Source organism: Watersipora subatra, chromosome 10 (assembly GCF_963576615.1).
Source record: "Watersipora subatra chromosome 10, tzWatSuba1.1, whole genome shotgun sequence".
Taxonomy (NCBI): Eukaryota; Metazoa; Bryozoa; class Gymnolaemata; order Cheilostomatida; family Watersiporidae; genus Watersipora; species Watersipora subatra.
Window position 1 is genome coordinate 5,715,210 of NC_088717.1, and position 21,750 is coordinate 5,736,959.

The following is a 21,750-nucleotide window of genomic DNA, read 5'->3' on the forward strand; positions in this document are numbered from 1 at the left end:
TTTTTCATGTCTTTCTACTTAAATTGGCGCTCACTAATCCGGCATGTTTGGGCTTTTACTTATGCTTGTATTTGTGACTTACTTTGTGACTTACTGCATTTGTATTAGTCATAGATAAGTCACAGTACATGTATTCTATAAACTGTAGCATCACCTCAAAAGTACGGAAGTGAGGAACTTTATTTTTATCACTCCGTGTTTTCTCCTAAATTTATTATCAAGTCTACATCATTTTGAAAATAATTTGCAACTTGAAATATCATTTGTTTCTATTAATTAAAGTTGTTTTATCTTTATGTATTTAACAGTTTATACTTAACTAGCACAACTCTTTCATTTTCAATGCTAATTGCTACACCGCTCTCACTGCTCTCACAGCAAAAATCTATGAATGTGTTGATTGAGGACGATCAGTAGACGATTGTCCTTCATGCGTGCGGAAGAGTATTTTAGAGTATCTAATCAGATAGATTTGTGGTGCATTCATATGGATTATGGTAAATAAAAGTTATAAGATTGACAATTGAGCGTTGCTTGAAGTGGCCTGATTTTTCACCTTAAAGCCTGGTTCCCATATACACCGCCAGCCCCGGCGACAGCACCGCAAGGCTATTAGCGGTGTAATGTGAACCTATGCGCCGAGTACTGCCGGTGGTCAGCGCAAGAGTTCAGCGCTTTTCAACAGTCGAGAAGAGCCGCAGGCAAAACCTTCCAGAAATGCACTGGACAGGTGGAGGTCAGCATTTCAAAAAACTTCATAGTGAGCGAACATTCTCCTATTCGATTATTAGCTATGCAGCTTTATGTGAACATAAGCTGCTGAGCCTAGCGCCGCAAGTGTTTTTATATGGATTATGGTAAATAAAAGTTATAAGATTGACAATTGAGCGTTGCTTGAAGTGGCCTGATTTTTCACCTTAAAGCCTGGTTCCCATATACACCGCCAGCCCCGGCGACAGCACCGCAAGGCTATTAGCGGTGTAATGTGAACCTATGCGCCGAGTACTGCCGGTGGTCAGCGCAAGAGTTCAGCGCTTTTCAACAGTCGAGAAGAGCCGCAGGCAAAACCTTCCAGAAATGCACTGGACAGGTGGAGGTCAGCATTTCAAAAACTTCACAGTGAGCGAACATTCTCCTATTCGATTATTAGCTATGCAGCTTTATGTGAACATAAGCTGCTGAGCCTAGCGCCGCAAGTGTTTTGCTGCACAATATTACCCAGGGGTCTCGAAGCCAATATGGGAACCAGGCTTAAATAAGCTGTAGCTAGGTTGCTGTTATAACTCTTCCCTCATATGAAAGTGTTTAACGTCACAGAACACAACACTTATTATGGTAAGGATTGTTCTGCAAACCGGCCAGACGGCTGGATTACTGCAGTTTGTCAAGTGTCGGTGTCGCAGGCTTAATGTCATGAGTTCAAATCTAGTGCAAAACAATCTTTGATGCAGGACTTTATTACCACCTATATTATATCTCTAGTGTGATGGTTTCAAGGGAGATTACAAGATCAGAGGGCTATAAGTATAACATAATCATTGGATATGTATTTTAGTTTGTGTTTAGCCTGTGAATCTATTGCTTCATAGGCTTCTATTGTCTAGACAGCGAATGTTCTTTCTTAAACCAGGATTATTTTTTACCTGTTTTTCAATTTCACTGTTTTATATATTATGGAAATTCTCTCACTCATTTTAGTTACCTATGGACTGAGTGCTATTATGAATAGATCAAGGGTGAGACAGATCAGTAAAAGAGAGCAATTTATCATGGTGAGTGGTAGGATGTCAGTGTGCCATTTTATTATTATTATTGTCACTTTTGTCGCTGATAATTAATTAATAATTGCTAACATGTTCATCTTATTTGCCATTTGAGTTTTAAATATATTTAAATATTATTTTGTTTGTTGCTCGAAGCAGCATGCCGTATCGCTACTACAGTTGACCCTTTGATTTAAGAGCTCCTAAAAATTTTATATTGTATGCTCTATGCTTTCTATCGTATGCTCTATGCTTTCTATCGTATGCTCTATGCTTTCTATCGTATGCTCTATGCTTTCTATCGTATGCTCTATGCTTTCTATCGTACGCTCTATGCTTTCTATCGTATGCTCTATGCTTTCTATCGTATGCTCTATGCTTTCTATCGTATGCTCTATGCTTTCTATCGTACGCTCTATGCTTTCTATCGTACGCTCTATGCTTTCTATCGTATGCTCTATGCTTTCTATCGTATGCTCTATGCTTTCTATCGTATGCTTTAGAACCCTATTATTTAATTTTACACTCAAACTAACTTTAAACATACGGCACCGAAGTTTTTCGAAACATTTCAATTTTGTAAATCAGCAAATATGTAGACGGAGCCTCATTTTGTGTTCAAATACTATTAAACACTACTTTCATACTTTCGTTTTTATTTTTAAATTTTTGAATTCTGAAAGTGAGTGGCACTAGTAGAAGAAAGAGAAGAAGGCAATGTTTTTTTTAGAATTAAGGCAAGAAATTATAGAGTGAGATAAGCAAACTTCATCGTATAAACTCTTTAAAAATGTTTTTGAAGAAGGTTTAAAAGGTTTCTCTCTAAAAGGTTTTGTAGTAATTAACACAGAGAACAAAATGAATGAAAGTGAAAATGAAAAGCCAAAAACAAAAATGTTAAAAAAATGCTAAATAATCTATGTTGTTATTTCATGTGTTGTAAATTAGACTAGTTCTGTATCTCTATTACTACCTATACCTTCACATCGTCTGTTTCCTGTATCATGTCTCCACTTCTATTCGCTTGTTTTCATTCTTCAAATAAAGAGCATGAAAATTGTTATTATTGATTTTAGTTTTAATAAATAAATTTTTACATGCATTTATTTATTTATTTCATTACAATTAGTTATATACATATTTATAATTATATGGTCGTTATATATAATCATACAGTTATAGATAATTATATACACATACCGTAAAACCTCTAATCGAACGCCATTGCGCTCCATTCTTCAACCCTTTCTCTCTAGTGGTGGCCAGTTGGAGGTGGCGTTCAAATAAAGGCTGGCGTTGTATTTTTAAATGGCTTGTCAGACATTTGGCAAAATAAATTTAGCCCCTTTTACAGGCGAAGCGAATGTCGCCTATATTTTGCTCTCTTTATTTTGGTAGAGCGATATTAAACCTTTTAGATGCAATAAATCTACTACTAACTCACCTCCAACTTGTCAAAGATCTTTTAATAAATACGGATTGAGAAACCGAGAAATATCTCTACCAGTTGATATCTATTGCTTGCCCTTAATCTGCAGTGATATTATATAGTGTGTATCCAGCTTTGCAATTTGTTGGAGCTTTCAACTTTTGTTTCATTCTGAATTTAAAGACATATTTTTATTTTATATTTATATTTACCAATGTTGCGTTACAGCTCAGTGCACTCATTGAGATGTTTGATACAGTTTGCAGCCAAAACTAGCTTTTATGTGCAATAGAAGAGGCGTTACGAGCGTCGACCAATTGTAAGATCAGAGTACCGCAATGTTGGTGTCAAACAATATGCTATAAATCTGCAAATTTATAAGTTATATAATTATAATCTATCAAATGCTACAAATATGTAATCAAGAACAAGTGACATAAATGAACCATACTTATATTACATCCAGAAACAAAATTAACTCTTTTAAAACAAAAATATTTTCTCCGTTTACTCGGATAATTGTGTTCTGGTTGTTGCTTTTGACGGAACCAACATCTTCTGGTTGTCCAATGCCTTCCACAAAGTTTCCTGGCCTCAACTTGTCATTCGCACTGCTGAACTAGTCGGTATTAGCATCTAAACAGTTTTTTGGCAGAGCAAAACTTCACATGTTGCATTCAGCACAAATGCAACATGTAACAGTTATCCTCGCGTAACGTAACTTTTGGTGGGGAACTAGTCGGGCATCTACTACCGTAAATGTAAACCGTTTTTCATATACTTTGAAAAATCAAGACCGTTTTAAACAAGGAACTACTATTAGCCTGAGACCTTCATTAATGATTGTAGTGCCACTTTTAAAGTTTTAGCGAAAAAGCGAAAGACTTTGGAGTTGGAAGACGAGAGAATTGATTGTTATTAATGTAAACGATTCGTTATTACTACGATTTTTTGGACACTTCTGCTAATCACTTGATATTATGAGTTCATAAAGATCAAAGATTGTCAAATTGGCAGTCAAATGAAGTTGGCATTCAAATAGAGGGTGGAACTTTATTTTTCAACTCACCTTTCATAGTGGCAGAAAAATAGAGGTGGTGGACAAATAGAGCTGGCAGACAAATAGAGGTGCCGTTCAAATAGAGGTGGCGTTCAATTAGAGGTGGCATTCAGTTAGAGGTTTTACGGTAGTTATTAATTATTTCTATGGTGTGGCTTTTAAAGGTTTAACGAAAAACCATAAAGCATTGAAGCTGGAAAACGAACTTTGATACGAACAAAAACAACGAACGAATGAATTGTTATTGAAGTAACCGGGTCATAGGTCCGGGTTATGGGTTCATAAAGATCAAGAATCTCAAAGTAAAAGTAGCGCTCAAATAGAGGTGGTGTTCAATTAAAGGGTGGCACTCTATTTTTCAACCCTTCTATAGTGGCGCGCGAACAGAGGTGACGTTCAATTAAAGATGGCATTCAAATAGAGGTTGCGTTTAAATAGAGGTTTTATGGTATGTGTATATATACACATATGTATATATACACATATGTATATATACACATATGTATATATGCACACATGTATATATCTACATATGAATATATTTTTTATTTGCGTCAAAAAAATTTATTTCCATATCTCTATATTTACATGTCTCTATATCTACAACTTATATTTTCCTACAGTTCTGCAGACAGTTGTACTAAACTATTAGGCCATGTGGTCACCTTGCTATACAACGGATTTGCACATCATACTTATCACACCTGCTAATCTTTAATGCCTATTGGTTAAAATACGCACGCTTCATCTAGCATCTTCAGAGCATGACGCAATCTTTTTTCTTAATGATGGCTTAATTATAATAATGCTCTTATTTAAGAGCATAAATAAACACTTACGTTACTCTAATTCATTGGGTAAAGAAACCTAGCTAATTAAAAGTAAGTTTTTTATGCAAAAACTTTCTTTTTTACCCGTGCAAAGTCGAGCATTCACTTGGAGAATATACGTGTTTGTCATTGTCATAATGTATTCAGGCATATGGTGGACTTAGAGGAGCTGTGGCCTTCTCACTTGTATCCCTCCTCGAAGGAAAACTGGAGCAACAGACTCAATTTATGTTCATGACTACCATCCTTGTTGTCATCATATTCACAGTGTTTATCCAAGTAAGTCGCATCAGGTTAACATATTAACTCACTATTGTAATGATCCGTCATTTCCGATGTTGTTGCCCCCATTAAAATTTCTGAAAATTAAAAAGCTCCTGCCAACTTTATAATCTCTAGTAAACCGTGTTCAACTTTTAAGAACTTGTTGAAGATTTTGTGATTAGCATTGTATTGATTAGCAGGGGTCCTATGCCAGAGTACCTCCTTATATATATATTTTTTCCAGTTGGAACTTTTTATATCAGACCCTACAAGCTAGTGGTTTGAAGCTATTTTCCCTGCAATTAATAAATGTGTTACTTATTCTAACAGGAGTTGTTTTCCCTCAGCTGCTTTGCTTGCTTTAGTACTGATAATTACTGATATGGTAAGCAGCACATTAATGACTCGGTTGGTTTCTTATGAGTCCTTGGTTAGTGTTGTATTTGATTAGCGAAGTTTGTTTCCCTGACATAGCTTTCACTGTATATACATGAGAAGATATGAACATGGCAGCAAATTAAAGTTCAATGGCATTTGCTTAAACTGTTTTTGTTTATTTATTAAGTAAATTTAGTCATAAGCATTCAACTACAAATAAGTATGGCTGATGAGTGTGGTGTTTGGTTAACGAGGTGTGTTCGCTTTCATAACAATACTATCTGTCAAAATAGACCAACATTTTAAGAGGTTGATATTATGCTGATTAGGGTCTACGATCAAAGGACAACTTTTATAGATTAGCTAAGTCTTTGTTTGATTGGCTGTTCACTTCAATACTTCAGCAGCTTATGATGGTCATTCATGGTCATTCTTGTAGATCGCATTCATAAGATCTTAGACACAAAAATCACATGATTGTCCGTTTTACTAGTTGTACTACCTTTCATGTTTTATCATGTCTCTGGGACTTTATAGCTGAATGTGCACTGTAACCATACATATATTCAAGACGTTTCATTTGTAATAATTTTTTTGATCTCAGTCAGCAAAAAATTTCATTTGGAATGCTGTTCATTTTATGAATCCTATGTTTTTCATGCGACATTGTGTGCGTCGTGCAACATCGTGTACTACTGCAGAGGACGCGTAGGTGAATCGGTCTAACTGGCTAATTTCTAAAGAATTTTATAAAGTGTTAGGTATCGTAGAAACCTGAGAAGTCTAAAGTAGAACTGCAAACAAACAATTAATTGCATTATACTCACACTATATACTGTACATTAGCCGAGCACGAGCCAACTCTATATAGATATTCTTTTTTTTAAATGATTGTGACCCATTTTAGGCTAGAATATCTAAAATGAACACGGAGGTAAGCGCAATAGCTATCCTCATTGTTATTATAGCACAGGTTCTTTTGTGATATTGCAGGGTGGCACCATCAAACCTCTCGTAACCCTTCTGGATATCAGGACTAAGGAAAAACAAGAGCAGCTCATGCTGTTCGATGAGCTTAATGCCAACATTACTGATCATGTTATGGCAGGCATTGAAGAGATCATTGGGAACCATGGTCGTTTCTTTTTCTATGTAAGTTAGTCATAGCCTGAGGTATGCAAGTCGGTTATACAATGCAGCTAGTTGAAAATTAATCATAACATGAGGTATATAAATCAGTTATACAATACAGCTAGTTGAAATTTAGTCATAACCTGAGGTATATAAGTCAGTTATACAATACAGTTAGTTGAAAGTTAATCATAACCTGAGGTATATAAGTCAGTTATACAATACAGCTAGTTGAAAGTTAGTCATAACCTGAAGTATATAAGTCAGTTATACAATACAGCTAGTTGAAAGTTAATCATAACCTGAGGTATATAAGTCAGTTATACAATACAGCTAGTTGAAAGTTAGTCATAACCTGAGATATATAAGTCAGTTATACAATACAGCTAGTTGAAAGTTAGTCATAACCTGAGGTATATAAGTCAGTTATACAATACAGCTAGTTGAAAGTTAGTCATAACCTGAGGTATATAAGTCAGTTATACAATACAGCTAGTTGAAAGTTAGCCATAACCTGAGGTATATAAGTCAGTTATACAATACAGCTAGTTGAAAGTTAGTCATAACCTGAGGTATATAAGTCAGTTATACAATACAGCTAGTTGAAAGTTAGTCATAACCTGAGGTATATAAGTCAGTTATACAATACAGCTAGTTGAAAGTTAGTCATAACCTGAGGTATATAAGTCAGTTATACAATACAGCTAGTTGAAAGTTAGTAATAACCTGAGGTATATAAGTCAGTTATACAATACAGCTAGTTGAAAGTTAGTCATAACCTGAGGTATATAAGTCAGTTATACAATACAGCTAGTTGAAAGTTAGTAATAACCTGAGGTATATAAGTCAGTTATACAATACAGCTAGTTGAAAGTTAGCCATAACCTGAGGTATATAAGTCAGTTATACAATACAGCTAGTTGAAAGTTAGTCATAACCTGAGGTATGTAAGTCAGTTATACAATACAGCTAGTTGAAAGTTAGTCATAACCTGAGGTATATAAGTCAGTTATACAATACAGCTAGTTGAAAGTCAATCATAACCTGAAGTATATAAGTCAGCTATACAATACAGCTAGTTGAAAGTTAGTAATAACCTGAGGTATATAAGTCAGTTATACAATACAGCTAGTTGAAAGTTAATCATAACCTGAAGTATATAAGTCAGTTATACAATACAGCTAGTTGAAAGTTAATCATAACCTGAGATATATAAGTCAGTTATACAATGCAGCTAGTTGAAAGTTAGTCATAATCTGAGGTAGGTATATAAGTCAGTTAGACAATACAGCTAGTTGAAAGTCAATCATAACCTGAAGTATATAAGTCAGCTATACAATACAGCTAGTTGAAAGTTAGTAATAACCTGAGGTATATAAGTCAGTTATACAATACAGCTAGTTGAAAGTTAATCATAACCTGAAGTATATAAGTCAGTTATACAATACAGCTAGTTGAAAGTTAATCATAACCTGAGATATATAAGTCAGTTATACAATGCAGCTAGTTGAAAGTTAGTCATAATCTGAGGTAGGTATATAAGTCAGTTAGACAATACAGCTAGTTGAAAGTTAGTCATAGCCTGAGGTATATAAGTCAGTTATACAATACAGCTAGTTGAAAGTTAATCATAACCTGAGGTATATAAGTCAGTTATACAGTTCAGCTAGTTGAAAGTTAATCATAACCTGAGGTATATAAGTCAGTTATACAATACAGCTAATTAAAAGTTAGTAATAACCTGAGGTATATAAGTCAGTCATACAAACAGCCAGTGAATTTAACAAGCTCCAACATGAAATCTGTTAAGCACAAATTGTGTAAGCAAATGACCACCAGAATCTGAATTTCATTATTGTTGTCTATGCAACTAGCACACAGTGTTGCAGTGTTTAATTTGGTTGATAAGCTCACAGTAAATACCTACAACTTGTCATCTATTGATTGTTAAAAGCATAGACCTATTAACTATTCTATAGTTAATTAACTATTACTATAACTATTACTATAACTAATTAACTGTACTATTATATTACTATACTAAAGTCTAATTAATAGGCCTATGCTCAAAATGGAGGATCACTTTTTGAGTCATTGCAGTTAACTGCAAAAATCTAATGTAATTTGCAGTCTACGAGTATCTGTACACTGTGAAGGTAAGGTACATAGTGATAGTTTCCTACAATGGACTACTCAAACATTACTATACACGTAATAGTGCATTATGTATTATATTATCATTATATATTGCATTAGGGATTTTAAAATTTCGTGTAGCTACGGTTTCCTAAAGGCTATTAAAGTCAGTTTGTTGTTAACTCTTCTGAATATATAAGTAGGATAATTTTACCGTTTCATTGTACACTCACTTCAGTATACTTATACATACAAGTATTCCTGAGAATACATCCCATAGTAGTAGCGATAAATGCAGTTCCTAACTCGACTGTAGGTTATTTGCTAATATCCATTTTACTATTATTTTTTTGTAATTGTAATTTTTGTAGTGTAATTTTTTCCACGAAATCTCATTACGTCAGTTTCAACAGATGTTTCATGTATTGAGTAACTATTTGATAAATCTAGTTTTCTCAAAACTTATTCCTGTTGTGTAGATTCCATGTTTGTTATGTTCCTATCTGCTAGTGTTTACAGCTTCAGGGAATTTATTGCATGGTACAATTGGTCTCTGCATCTAAATATTTATCAAAACATTAAGTGCAATTGTTGTAGGACTGGTTCATTCATCTGGATGACAAATACATAAAGCACATACTACAAAGGAATCCCATGAGAAAGGATGAGAAGATTATGAAACTCTATGAGAAAATAGCACTCAAGTAAGAAAGAACATCATTTTGGTAAAATCAGCTTTTTACAGGCTCAGCTAGTTATATGATGCATGTCAGTAGCCATAGTTTGAAACAGATAACTTATTTGTATTGAAAATGTATGCGTATTGAAAATGTATGCGTACACTCTTGAATTTTTATAGATTTTATGCTATTCTTATTTTCTAATGGACTCAAAGGGTATTTTATATTGACAACAAGCAAGTTGAAGACTAGTTAGTGTATTAAATGACGAAGTAGAAAGAGTTTATCTACCCTTGGGTATATAAGCCAATAGCCATTTAATCAAAAGCAATTTTATTAGATTTTGAGTATTTATACAATTTTGTCTGAATATTATTGAATATGTAGCAATTTATTTGCGCAATAATGTTTAATATTTTTTATGGCAAGGCAGCCTTCTGTCATAAATGTTGTCATATATGCACATTCCTTGATGTTGATGTATGTGTTGCGTTTCAGGCAGCACTTTGCAACGCTGAGAGGCACTGAAGCTGCCGAGAATTTTGAAGGTGGTGCAGCTGGAAATCTGGAAGATGAGTAAGTCGGAATTTGTCTCCATGTTTAAGTTATCAGAGCAGCTTAACATATGGTTTCATAGATATCTAGGTTCTCTATATCTTGTGATATGATTATAAATAGCATGTGACACAAGTATAGATATCACGCAACACGTTTATAGATATCATGTGACACGATTATAGATATCACGTGACACGATTGTAGATATCATGTGGCATGATTATAAATATCATGTGACACAAGTATAGATATCATGTGACACAAATATAGATATCGTGTGACATGATTATAGGTATCACGTGACACGACTAATGTGAAGCCATATAGATGAAGCTTGCTACCGTAGATGACACCCTGAGACTATGAGATTATTGATAGGAAACTAATGGATAGTACTATAGATATTGAGTTACTTACATAAAATCCATGAAGTGATTGCCATAAAACAAGGAGCAGGAAATCATGATCATGAAATTATACATTTATAATGGCACTCTGTAGACTCTATTGTATTATTCACTGAATGGATGCTGGGCTTACCAGCGTTCTGTATTCTATAAATGAGTGACAGGCCACTTTCCTTGATGAAATCAAATATTTGAGGCATAGCAGCTCATTAGATTCTCAGGTGTATTGCACTCCGTTGACTGCCCTAGTTAGTATATTGTAACCTATTGGCTGCTCAAGTTAGTATATTGCACTCTATCGGCTGCTCAAGTTAGTGTATTGTATACTATTGGCTGCTCAGGCTAGTATATTGTACCCTATTGGCTGCTCAAGTTAGTATATTGCACTTTATTGGCTGCTCAAGTTAGTATATTGCTCCTTATTGGCTGCTCAAGTTAGTATATTGCACTCTATTGGCTGCTCAAGTTAGTATATTGCTCTCTATTGGCTGCTCAAGTTAGTGTATCGCACCTTATTGGCTGCTCTAGTTAGTATATTGTACCTTATTGGTTGCTCAAGTCAGTATATTGCACTCTATTGGCTGCTCAAGTTAGTATATTGTATACTATTGGCTGCTCAGGTTAGTATATTGTACCCTATTGACTGCTCAGGTTAGTATATTGCACCCTATTGGCTGCTCAAGTTAGTGTATCGCACCTTATTGGCTGCTTTAGTTAGTATGTTGTACCTTATTGGCTGCTCAAGTTAGTATATTTCACTCTATTGGCTGCTCAAGTTAGTGTATTGTATACTATTGGCTGCTCAGGTTAGTATATTGTACCCTATTGACTGCTCAGGTTAGTATATTGCACCCTATTGGCTGCTCAAGTTAGTGTATCACACCTTATTGGCTGCTCTAGTTAGTATGTTGTACCTTATTGGCTGCTCAAGTTAGTATATTTCACTCTATTGGCTGCTCAAGTTAGTGTATTGTATACTATTGGCTGCTCAGGTTAGTATATTGTACCCTATTGACTGCTCAGGTTAGTATATTGCACCCTATTGGCTGCTCAAGTTAGTATATTGCACTCTATTGGCTGCTCAAGTTAGTGTATTGCACCTTATTGGCTGCTCAAGTTAGTATATTGCACTCTATTGGCTGCTCAAGTTAGTATATTGCTCTCTATTGGCTGCTCAAGTTATTGTTTTGCGCCCTATTGGTTGCTCAAGCTCGGATATTGCACTCTATTAGCTGCTCAGTTTGATCAACACATATTAACAGTCACTAACTTTACACAACTTGCTTTAACATGGTCAGTTCACTAATTCAATTGCTTCACATTCTATGCTTGTATTAATTTTGCCTAAAAACTGAGAATGTGACATTGAGAAGGGGCGATTCCTGGCAACTAATTTTCAGCCCAATGCAGTTGACATTTTAGTTGTGGCATCTTTACCCCCCCCCCCACATTTATCACGATAAATCACTTCATGTTTCTAGGGGAGCAATGGTTGAGAGAATGAGTGCATCAACTGGGCTCGTTGGAGATGGTCGGAGAGCTGCCAGGCCATCTTTGCTTAGCCAGCTCACTAGATATGGTAACATCGAGGAACCTGAACATGTTGACGATATAGCCTACATAACTCCAGAAATGTTAGAGGGTGGGTCTCTCTACATTAAATGTATTATATTCTATGCTTTTATACTTCTAGTAACTAGCTTCTGGTGTGGGTAGCAACTGAGAACTTCGCTGATACAAAGGTCACGATGAAATAAGTTAACTAGACGGCTTAATTACCGTAGACTGGCAGAATTGTAGTCGGTACTCAGATGTCTATGCAGCATTTAGAGGAAACTAGTATGACAAATTTTTAATTATCCTTATTGGAGGCTTTTGAGACATTTGTAATAATATTTATGTAACTAGATTTAATATTCTAGCAATCATAAACAAATACAAAATAAAATATATGCCGATAGAGCCTCGTAGGACTAGACTTTTATCGCAATAGCTGATGTGACTACAAGAGATATAGACAGGCTGTCTCACTATATACATCATTTGGGCAAGTCGGGGCATATCCTTTTTTCGGAGCATTTTTACCTCGATAATTTTTGTCGATTTTGATCTTCAAATATTTTGACAATGAGATCGCCTAACACAACAAACAACATCTCCAATGATAGAAAACTTTCTTTCTGTTAAAATCTACTAAAATTGGACGCAACAACATCTTTAAACATATTAAATTCTGTGTTAAACATGTTATATTCTATGCTAAACATATTTTATTCAACGTTAGACGTATTATATGTTATGTTGGACATGTTATGTTCTACGCTACACATATTTTATTCATGCTAGCTGGGTTGTCGAGACAGTACAGCAAGGCTCTCAGCCATTGGTCGGCTCTTCAATTCACTAATGTCAGAGATCGCAAGCCCTATTAATAAAAATTATGTCATTATTTTGGACATGTTTGTTAATCATTAATTAAATAGTATTTAATAATAGCGAAAACAACATCTAATAATTGTGCAAATAGTAATATGTTTGGATGTCAATCAACAATCAATCAATAGACAATCAATCAATCGACAATCAATGTGTGGTTAAAATCTAAAAGTATTTGGATGACAGCTGAGTTAGGCAATTTAATATTATTCAATAGCATTTTCTTTGTTGTGCTTCTCATACCTTGCTTATCACCTTACAAGACTGGTCTGCTGCTGGTACTTTACCATGTATTATGTAGCGTATTTTAGAGGTTTCAACGTCTGTATGATTCACTTGAGACCTAATACATACATTTGGGGCTAACACTTTCAAAAGTGTAGTCTATTATTGCATGTCATCCTAAACTTGTTTGACAGATGAAGAGCTAACCGCTGTGCAGCAGAGAAAGTTGAGTCGGCAGAAAAACATCGGATCTGAGGATCTGAAGGATGCGCAACAACTCCGAATGCTGCTCACCAAACCAGGATCATCTGTATGTTTATAGAGATATCAAGTATATCGATAGTCATACTGTGTGTTATATATAGTCATACTGTGTGTTATATATAGTCATACTGTGTGTTATATATAGTCATACTGTGTGTTATACATATAGTCATACTGTTTGAGCGCAGTCATAAGAGGGATATCAGGAGTAGTTAAGAATGAATTATTTTAGTGTCAGCTTCTTAATTAAGTACAGCTGCCGAAATTTGCTAAGCTGCTGGACTGACTGTTGAGTGAACTCTGCTCTCTTGTGAGCATCATATGACTCATTTATCTTTAAATACTTTTGGACTTGCTGGCTTAGTAATACAATAGATAATAGATAATATAATGTTATAGATGGATGCAAGAGAGATAAGGAGTAAGGTTGATATGGATGATAGGTCAAACCTTATGTTCCTTCTACAAGAGAAGAACAAAAGGTTAGAAAGATTCAAGCGAAGCCTGAGCAATGTAGGAAATGAAAGTCTCATCTTCCCTAACAACGCCTCCACCGCTATGGCAACAATTCCAGAAGGTAGGCGCTGCTACACCATCTTTTAATGTATACTGAGGGCTTTTTATTTTCATCATGCGAGAGCTTTAAAATAAATATTACATGGTCCAATTCATTTGCTAATAAAATAGTTGCAGATTGCTGTTGACTGAGACACAATTCAAGTTATTTGTACATGAAATTAGGTGTACATGTAATTAGGTGTACATGTAATAAGGTGTACACATAATTAAGTGTACATGTAGTTAGGTGTACATGTAATTAGGTGTACATATATTAAGGTGTACATGTAATTAGGTGTACATGTAGTTAGGTGTACATGAAATTAGGTGTACATGTAGTTAGGTGTACATGTAATTAGGTGTACATATAATAAGGTGTACATGTAATTAGGTGTACATGTAGTTAGGTGTACATGTAATTAGGTGTACATGTAGTTAGGTGTACATGTAATTAGGTGTACATATATTAAGGTGTACATGTAATTAGGTGTACATGTAGTTAGGTGTACATGAAATTAGGTGTACATGTAGTTAGGTGTACATGTAATTAGGTGTACATATAATAAGGTGTACATGTAATTAGGTGTACATGTAGTTAGGTGTACATGTAATTAGGTGTACATGTAATAAGGTGTACATGTAATTAGGTGTACATGTAATAAGGTGTACATGTAATTAGGTATACATGTAATTAGGTGCACAGAATCCTCTTTTAGTTTGATTGATAGCCTAATTTTTTTTGTCGAAGTCTGAGGTGTAAAAATCTCAAATTTTCTAGTCGAAATCTAATTTGGTCTAGATCAGAAGCATTGGAAAGCCGCGGAATGACTCTATTATTTGTATAGTCTATGTTCTACCAAATTGCTTGCCACCTGCTGTGGAATATCAAGATGATTAGGAAAGGCATCCTGTATAGAGTTGCAAGCTGTTACATTGCTGAGTGTGTATAGCCTGTGTTCTATTGCATTGCTGAGTGTGTATAGCCTGTGTTCTATTCATTGCTGAGTGTGCATAGCCTGTGTTCTATTGCGTTGCGGAGTGTGTATAGCCTGTGTTACATTGCATTGCTGAGTGTGTATAGCCTGTGTTCTATTACATCGTTTGATATTTCCTTAGGACCTGGTGGGCAGTTGAAGCTGTTACCTTGCTGAGTGTGCATAGCCTGTGTTCTATTACATCGCTTGCTATTTCTTAGGACCCAGTGGGCAGATAGTGAGGAAAAGCATGCTTGGAAGACTAGGCTCTACTGCTGTGAGTCCTTCATAAAATATTTAATCACTCTCTAAGGCAAAGGTGTCAAACACATGGCCCGCGGGCCACATGTGGCCCGCCACCTCATTTTATGTGGCCCGCGAGGGCTTAATTACTCATTCGCCCGAGACTCATTCTCCCTTATTTATAACATTGCTAGGCACACCAACGCGAGTTATCTTGCCTCTGAAATTTGTCTATTCCTTGTGTTGTTATTTTTACATTACATAAGAATAATTTTGATTAGTCAGAAGTAAAATTTTTGGCCAATCAAACAAACGTACATATATACCTCAATGATCTCTCTGGCAAAAGTTATAACTAAATTACTACGCCCATTTCGACATCTACTGAACCGAAAATCATCGCCGTCACTTTAAAATTTCTCGTTCTCGATCAATTTCTTTCAACTCCAGAAGTAAATATGCAGATTCAGAAGGGGTAAGACAGTGAAAGACTGCATAAATCAAATTGAAACATTATTTTTAATGTTTCAAAGTTTTTACTAACTTTTAATTTTGTCAATTTGCATCGTTACACTCGAATAAAAATGCACTTTTTAGGCTGTCAACCGTAGTCAGACAAAAGTTATCATTCAATCTCGATAGGATCATATTCATTCTTAGAGCGGCCCCTGAAGTCTGAAAAGTCAAGAACAGAGTTACTGAACATAATGTTATTGTTTGAAACATGTTTATGACAGTTTATTTGAGTTATATTGGGATGTAGGTTTGCTATGTTATGAAGATAATACTCGCGAGGAAAAATTCGAACTTATAGTTTCGTGATTTTCATGTTCATGACTAACTGTACATGTATAAATAATATTCATAACTTTGTATTGTATGTAATAAATTACTAATTTTAGTCAAACACTGTATATTGTGTAATTTCTTTGGTGCAAGTCTAACTTTGTTTCAGCAAATAGCAAATAATTTTTTGCTGCTTACATATTGATTTTGTGTTGCTGTTGTTGCAATTATTTAGTGTTTGCAGATTTAATGTGTGTATGCCAACAAATTCATGTTCTTAGTAGCTCACAATTTTTGATTTTACTGAAAGTATGCCCATGTTGATGGGTATTGTGTAACTTTTCTGATTTTTTTCAAAAACAAGTGTTCTGCATGTTTTGCTGTGCAACTGTTCTGTTTGCAACTTTAAGTAATAAAGTCAGAGTTATTTAATATCAAAGACTAGTTTAAGTTATTTTATATTATTCGATTACATTTCATTACAATTATAAGTTACATCTGGCCCTTTGAGGACAGCCATTACGCTGATGTGGCCCTCGGTGAAAATGAGTTTGACACCCCTGCTCTAAGGGTATCTTATTGTTTTGTGCTTCATTGCAATATATATTGCAATATATATTGCAATGAATATAAGACCGGCAAATGAAACGTCGAGCAACAGAGAATAGAACCATTAAGTCGTGCGCATTTCACGAAAAATAACGTGCACATTTCACCAGTTTATAGCATTGTCGAATTGCCGAAGGTTTCTGTAATTAACGTAGAAGTACAGAAATCGTTTCCTTTTTGCCGATTTCAAAATGACTGACATTTTGGAAACTTTTGAGTACACACTTTAATATTCTAACTGATGTCCAACGCAGTGTAAGTAAAGGAAATGACGATGATATTTTTTTCTAACGATTCTTATGAGATTTTTACAATATCTCATAAGAATCATTAGAAAAAAATATCATCGTCATTTCCTTTACTTACACTGCGTTGGACATCATTTAGAATACCAAAGTATGTACTCAAAAGTTTCCAAAATGTCAGTTACTTTGAAATCGGCAAAAAGGAAACGATTTCTGTACTTCTACGTTAATTACAGAAACCTTCGGCAATTCGACAATGCTATAGACTGGTGAAATGTTCATGTTTTTTTTGTGAAATGCGCACGGCTTAATGGTTCTATTCTCTGTCGCTCGGCGTTTCAATTTCCGGTCTTAACTTTTATTAAACCAAGCTTTTCAAGCGTTTTGTGACGATTTTCGGCCAAATTAATCTGTCTATTTGTGTATAATCTGATCAGATGGGTAAGTTTTAAGCGACTGTCGACAATTTACAAAGACTTGGTAACATATTTAAATAGGCTTATATGTGTTTTGTATCGTTATTATACTTTAATGACTCTACAAAATGGTTGTTAAGATTGTTGATGAGATTTCGAGACAAGGGTTCGTCTCATTGTTGATGAATAATTTTCGTAAGTTGTGTGCACATGTATTAATCATAAAAACTCACACTTCGCTCCCGCTCGTTTGGTCGTGGGATTACAATATATATTGCAATATATATTGTAATAGGTATTGCATTATATATTGCAGTATACATGTATATACAGGCAAACTCGATAACTCAAACTTCACGGGCCTGAACGAAAGTGTTCGAGTTATCAGAGCGTTCGAGTTATCAGAGCACTGTTACAAGTGCATGTATTTATTAGTAGATACATGTACATATACAAACTATATATAAATCAAAGCATAGATGGCTTGTTGCAAATTAAAAGGCTTCTAATGTAACGTTTAAAAAGATTTATCAGAAAGTATAGATATTTATCTATCACTTGAGATTTGTTTGTTGTTTTATGTGATGTGACTGCCAGAACCTTTTGAGATTAAAACTGATAAAACTTGATCGCGGTAAATGCTCAGAAGAAAAGACATCTTTTTCTTTTAACCTGCTTTAACCAAGATCAGTTTTGCCAACTTTTATTGAAGTTTATGCGAAGGTTACCCTGCTTTTCTTTGCTAAGCGCTTGTTTGGTAAAACTTGACCTTTTGCAAACTTTTAAAAAAGTCGTTAACAAAAACATTTTTCCGGTGGTGACAGTAATAATGACGCCTAAGAACTACTAAAAGTTGATGTTTATCTCTAATAACAACCATCTCTGTAGCCGTTGGGCAAAAAACTGTTTGAGTTAACGAAGTTGAGGTCAAGTTATCTAATGCAATTTGTCATTAGGTGGGAACGGACCAAACAAATCCTTTTGAGTTAACCATGTGTTCGAGCTATCCGTGGATGCTAGTAGTAACCAATAGTATTTTCGCAAGCGCTTTAAACATGCGTATTTTAACCTATGTAATGACTATGACCAGAATTATTCCATTGTATAGCAATGTAGCCGCTTGGTGTAATGGATAGGATGTCTGCCTGCAGACTTTAGGGTTTCGAGTTCAAATCCAGTGCAAAGTGGATTTTGTATTGCTGAAACTATATCATTCTAACTGGACACACAAATGCCAAACACTGAGAGTTATATATATAATATATATATATCTATAATATATACATGTATGTATATATAGGTATATGTGTTAACATAAATATGTGTGTATATGTGCTATAATTTAATTGAAAAAATCTATATGCCTAGTATTTGTACATACAAATATGTGTTTTAATAAACTTTTGGTTTATTTCTTTGCAAGTGCATTTGAGTTATCTTGAAAAATTTGCATGAGCCATTTTATTGTTAACTCCTAAGAAAATTGAACCTCGGTTGAGGTTTTCATAGTTTTATTGACACGATTTATTTCATGTACTAGAATAGATGGATTACGTTTCAAATGATATGCAATGATTACACTACATGTTTCTCTCCATCAGTACTACATCCGTCGCCGGAGGGTAAGAGGTTTGAAACGTCACTATCTTTCTGCATGTTGGTAACTTCAACAGACCAACATAACATCATCAACATAACATATGTTAATCATGTCATTACCATCATAACATATGTTAATCATGTCATTACCATCATAACATGGTGTTTCATACTGTAATACTCCAATTTGTCTATGGTTCCTCTCCATATGCTACACTACATAAGTTGTGATCGTATATTAGTAGTTAAGTTTATCACTCAATGTTGTTGCTCAGATAGATGCTACAGTGGAGAGAAGCACTCCTAGAGATAGCATAACTCCTAGAGATAGCTGGCTTATGCCGCTGAGAATTAAATTTCACCGGGTCTTCCTTAGTGTTTCTTAATATTTTCATGTGTCTATCGCTAGTGAGGTTCATTGTGTCTGTTTCACATTTACATCTCTGTAAGTATCTAGTTTGTCCTATTATCTGTCACTCACCTGCTGTGGAAGTTGCATGTACTCCTCTCCTCGTCACATCAATATAATTTCAACATAGAGTGCCGTCAGGAAGCCAACAAATCATACTTGGAAAAATTAAATTTGGCATTGTAGAACTTTATTTGTAGCATGGTTGGCTGCTATAATTGTTCTGTGTGATTTTTAGGGCATAGAACGGCAATCACGACTCACGACTCGGCGAGTTATTCGGTCAGAAGAGGACGATAGCATGACTAGATCTAGGAATAATCGTATCTCGCTAGAAAGGAAAAATTCAGACCAAATGGATGGTGCCAACCGCAATCAGCACAATCGTTTAAGCAATGATAGTGTGTTCTACAGCGGACCAGAGGAGATCGAACTCGCTCTCTATCCTAAAGCATCTACCAATGATGGGCCTCAGGCTATGGGAGGTTGCCTTGAGGATATCGAGCGAGGTGAGGGTCTACCGTTAGCTACGAGCAGCCAGGAAGCTACAGATCAACTCTTACCTGTGGTGGAGCTATCGGAGAAAGACAGTGAAGAATCATTATCGAAGAGAGGAGCGGCGATTAATAACCAACCAGAAGCAGCTGAAGCAGAGAGTAATAAAGATCAAGCTGAAACTGATCATCTGCTCAGCTCATCTCCAAAAGATTAGGACTCAAATCATCTTAGCTCAATTATAATCCTCTTGAAGACCTTGCTTTTTACTTTCAGCAGGAGAAGCCAAAATTCAGAATCTGAAGTTTTTATTTATTTCACTAATACCATGTTTTTACATATATCTCTTGTTTTGCTGTAAATTCTGAATTTCAGCTCAGTGGACGCAAGAGTTCTCTAGTCATCTTTAACCGGATGCATTTAGTTATTTGCTGCAACTAGTAAATCAACTTCAAAATTAGTCACTTATACTCGGTGTATTCATATAAAAGTTTTGCTGCATTTGCTGATCACTCCACATTTAGAGTGACTTATAAATCTCTTACTCTAAATATATGATTATGTCAGATTTCTCTAACAACTTTCAAAGCCATGATATCTATCGAACATGCTGCTTTACGAGGTCTGTTAATTAAGTAATGAGACTTTTATTGCAGTGCCAAATATTTACAATTTATTCACAATTTGACTCTATCCCCTTCAAAGTAGTTGCCTTGGCTAGCCACACATCGCATGAATCGGAGTTTCCACTCCTCATAGCAGTGCTGGAACTCAGAAACCGTCAGCGCCTTTAGTTGCTCCTTCACAGCTGCCTTAATGGTGTTCAAGTCACCAAAATTCTGTCCCTTGAGGTGTTCCTTGACTTTGGGGAATAGAAAAAAATCACAGGGACTTAAATCTGGAGAGTATGGAGGATGTGGTACAACTGGTATCCTTTTCTGAGCCAAGAATTCTCTTACAGAGAGTGCGGTGTGGGAAGGCGCATTGTCATGATGCAACATCTAGTTGTCCTTGATGGCTGGCCTTGCACGAGCAACTCGTTTTTGTAACCTTTCCAGGACTGTTTGGTAGAATAGGGCATTGACAGTTTGTCCTTCAGGTACAAACTCTTTATGGATGATACCTTTGCTGTCAAAGAAGCAGATGAGCATGGTCTTCACTCTTGATTTGCTCATTCTTGCTTTTTTGGGTCGAGGTGAGGCTGAAGTGTGCCATTCGAGACTTTGACATTTTGTTTCAGGATCATACTCAAAAATCCATGATTCATCCCCAGTAACAACATTGGAGAAAAAAATTGGGTCAGTGTCAATTCTCTCTAGAAGATCAGAGCAAATGGCTCGTCTGTTCTCTTTCTGTTCGAAAGTCAGATTCTTAGGAACAAACTTTGCCGAAATCTTCTTCATTTCCAGATCAACAGTTAAAATTAGATGGACAGTCACAGGATTTAACTGCAACTGTTCAGCAATCATCCTGACAGTTAAACGGCGGTCTGAACGAACTAATTCTCTGATTTGCTCAACATTTGCATCATTGTGAACGGATGATGGCCTCCCTGGCCGAGTGTCATCTTCGACAGAGTCCCTGCCTTCAGAAAATGCCTTGAACCACCTAAAAACCTGTGCTCTTGACAGCTGTGTCTCCATAAGCTTGTTGAATCTTTGAGTAGGTTTCTGTGGCACTGTGTTGAAGTTTGACACAAAACTTAATTACACAGCGTTGCTCAACTCTGCTGTCGCTCATTTTCGGAAAGCATGTAGCAAATGTCCCTTACAAATAACTGCTCTCAGAGCCCACCTGTTACACCTATGAGTTTCCTAATTGCACCGCTGATAGATAAGCACCTGCACCATAGTAG

General features: G+C 35.5%; 1 protein-coding gene across 1 annotated transcript in view; it reads left to right on the top strand.

Annotated features, from left to right (window-relative positions):
* The window catches only part of LOC137406400 (Na(+)/H(+) exchanger beta-like), a 58,194-nt gene extending 37,556 nt beyond the window's left edge, over nt 1–20,638 (top strand). Inside the window, exons 15-24 of the mRNA XM_068092971.1 lie at nt 1,699–1,772; nt 5,230–5,361; nt 6,718–6,876; nt 9,589–9,695; nt 10,170–10,247; nt 12,118–12,278; nt 13,492–13,607; nt 13,961–14,138; nt 15,315–15,370; nt 19,639–20,638. Coding sequence (XP_067949072.1) covers nt 1,699–1,772; nt 5,230–5,361; nt 6,718–6,876; nt 9,589–9,695; nt 10,170–10,247; nt 12,118–12,278; nt 13,492–13,607; nt 13,961–14,138; nt 15,315–15,370; nt 19,639–20,112 — 1,535 coding nt within the window. The 3' untranslated portion in view covers nt 20,113–20,638. The remainder of the gene's footprint in view (nt 1–1,698; nt 1,773–5,229; nt 5,362–6,717; nt 6,877–9,588; nt 9,696–10,169; nt 10,248–12,117; nt 12,279–13,491; nt 13,608–13,960; nt 14,139–15,314; nt 15,371–19,638) is intronic.
* Nucleotides 20,639–21,750: the final 1,112 nt, after the last annotated feature.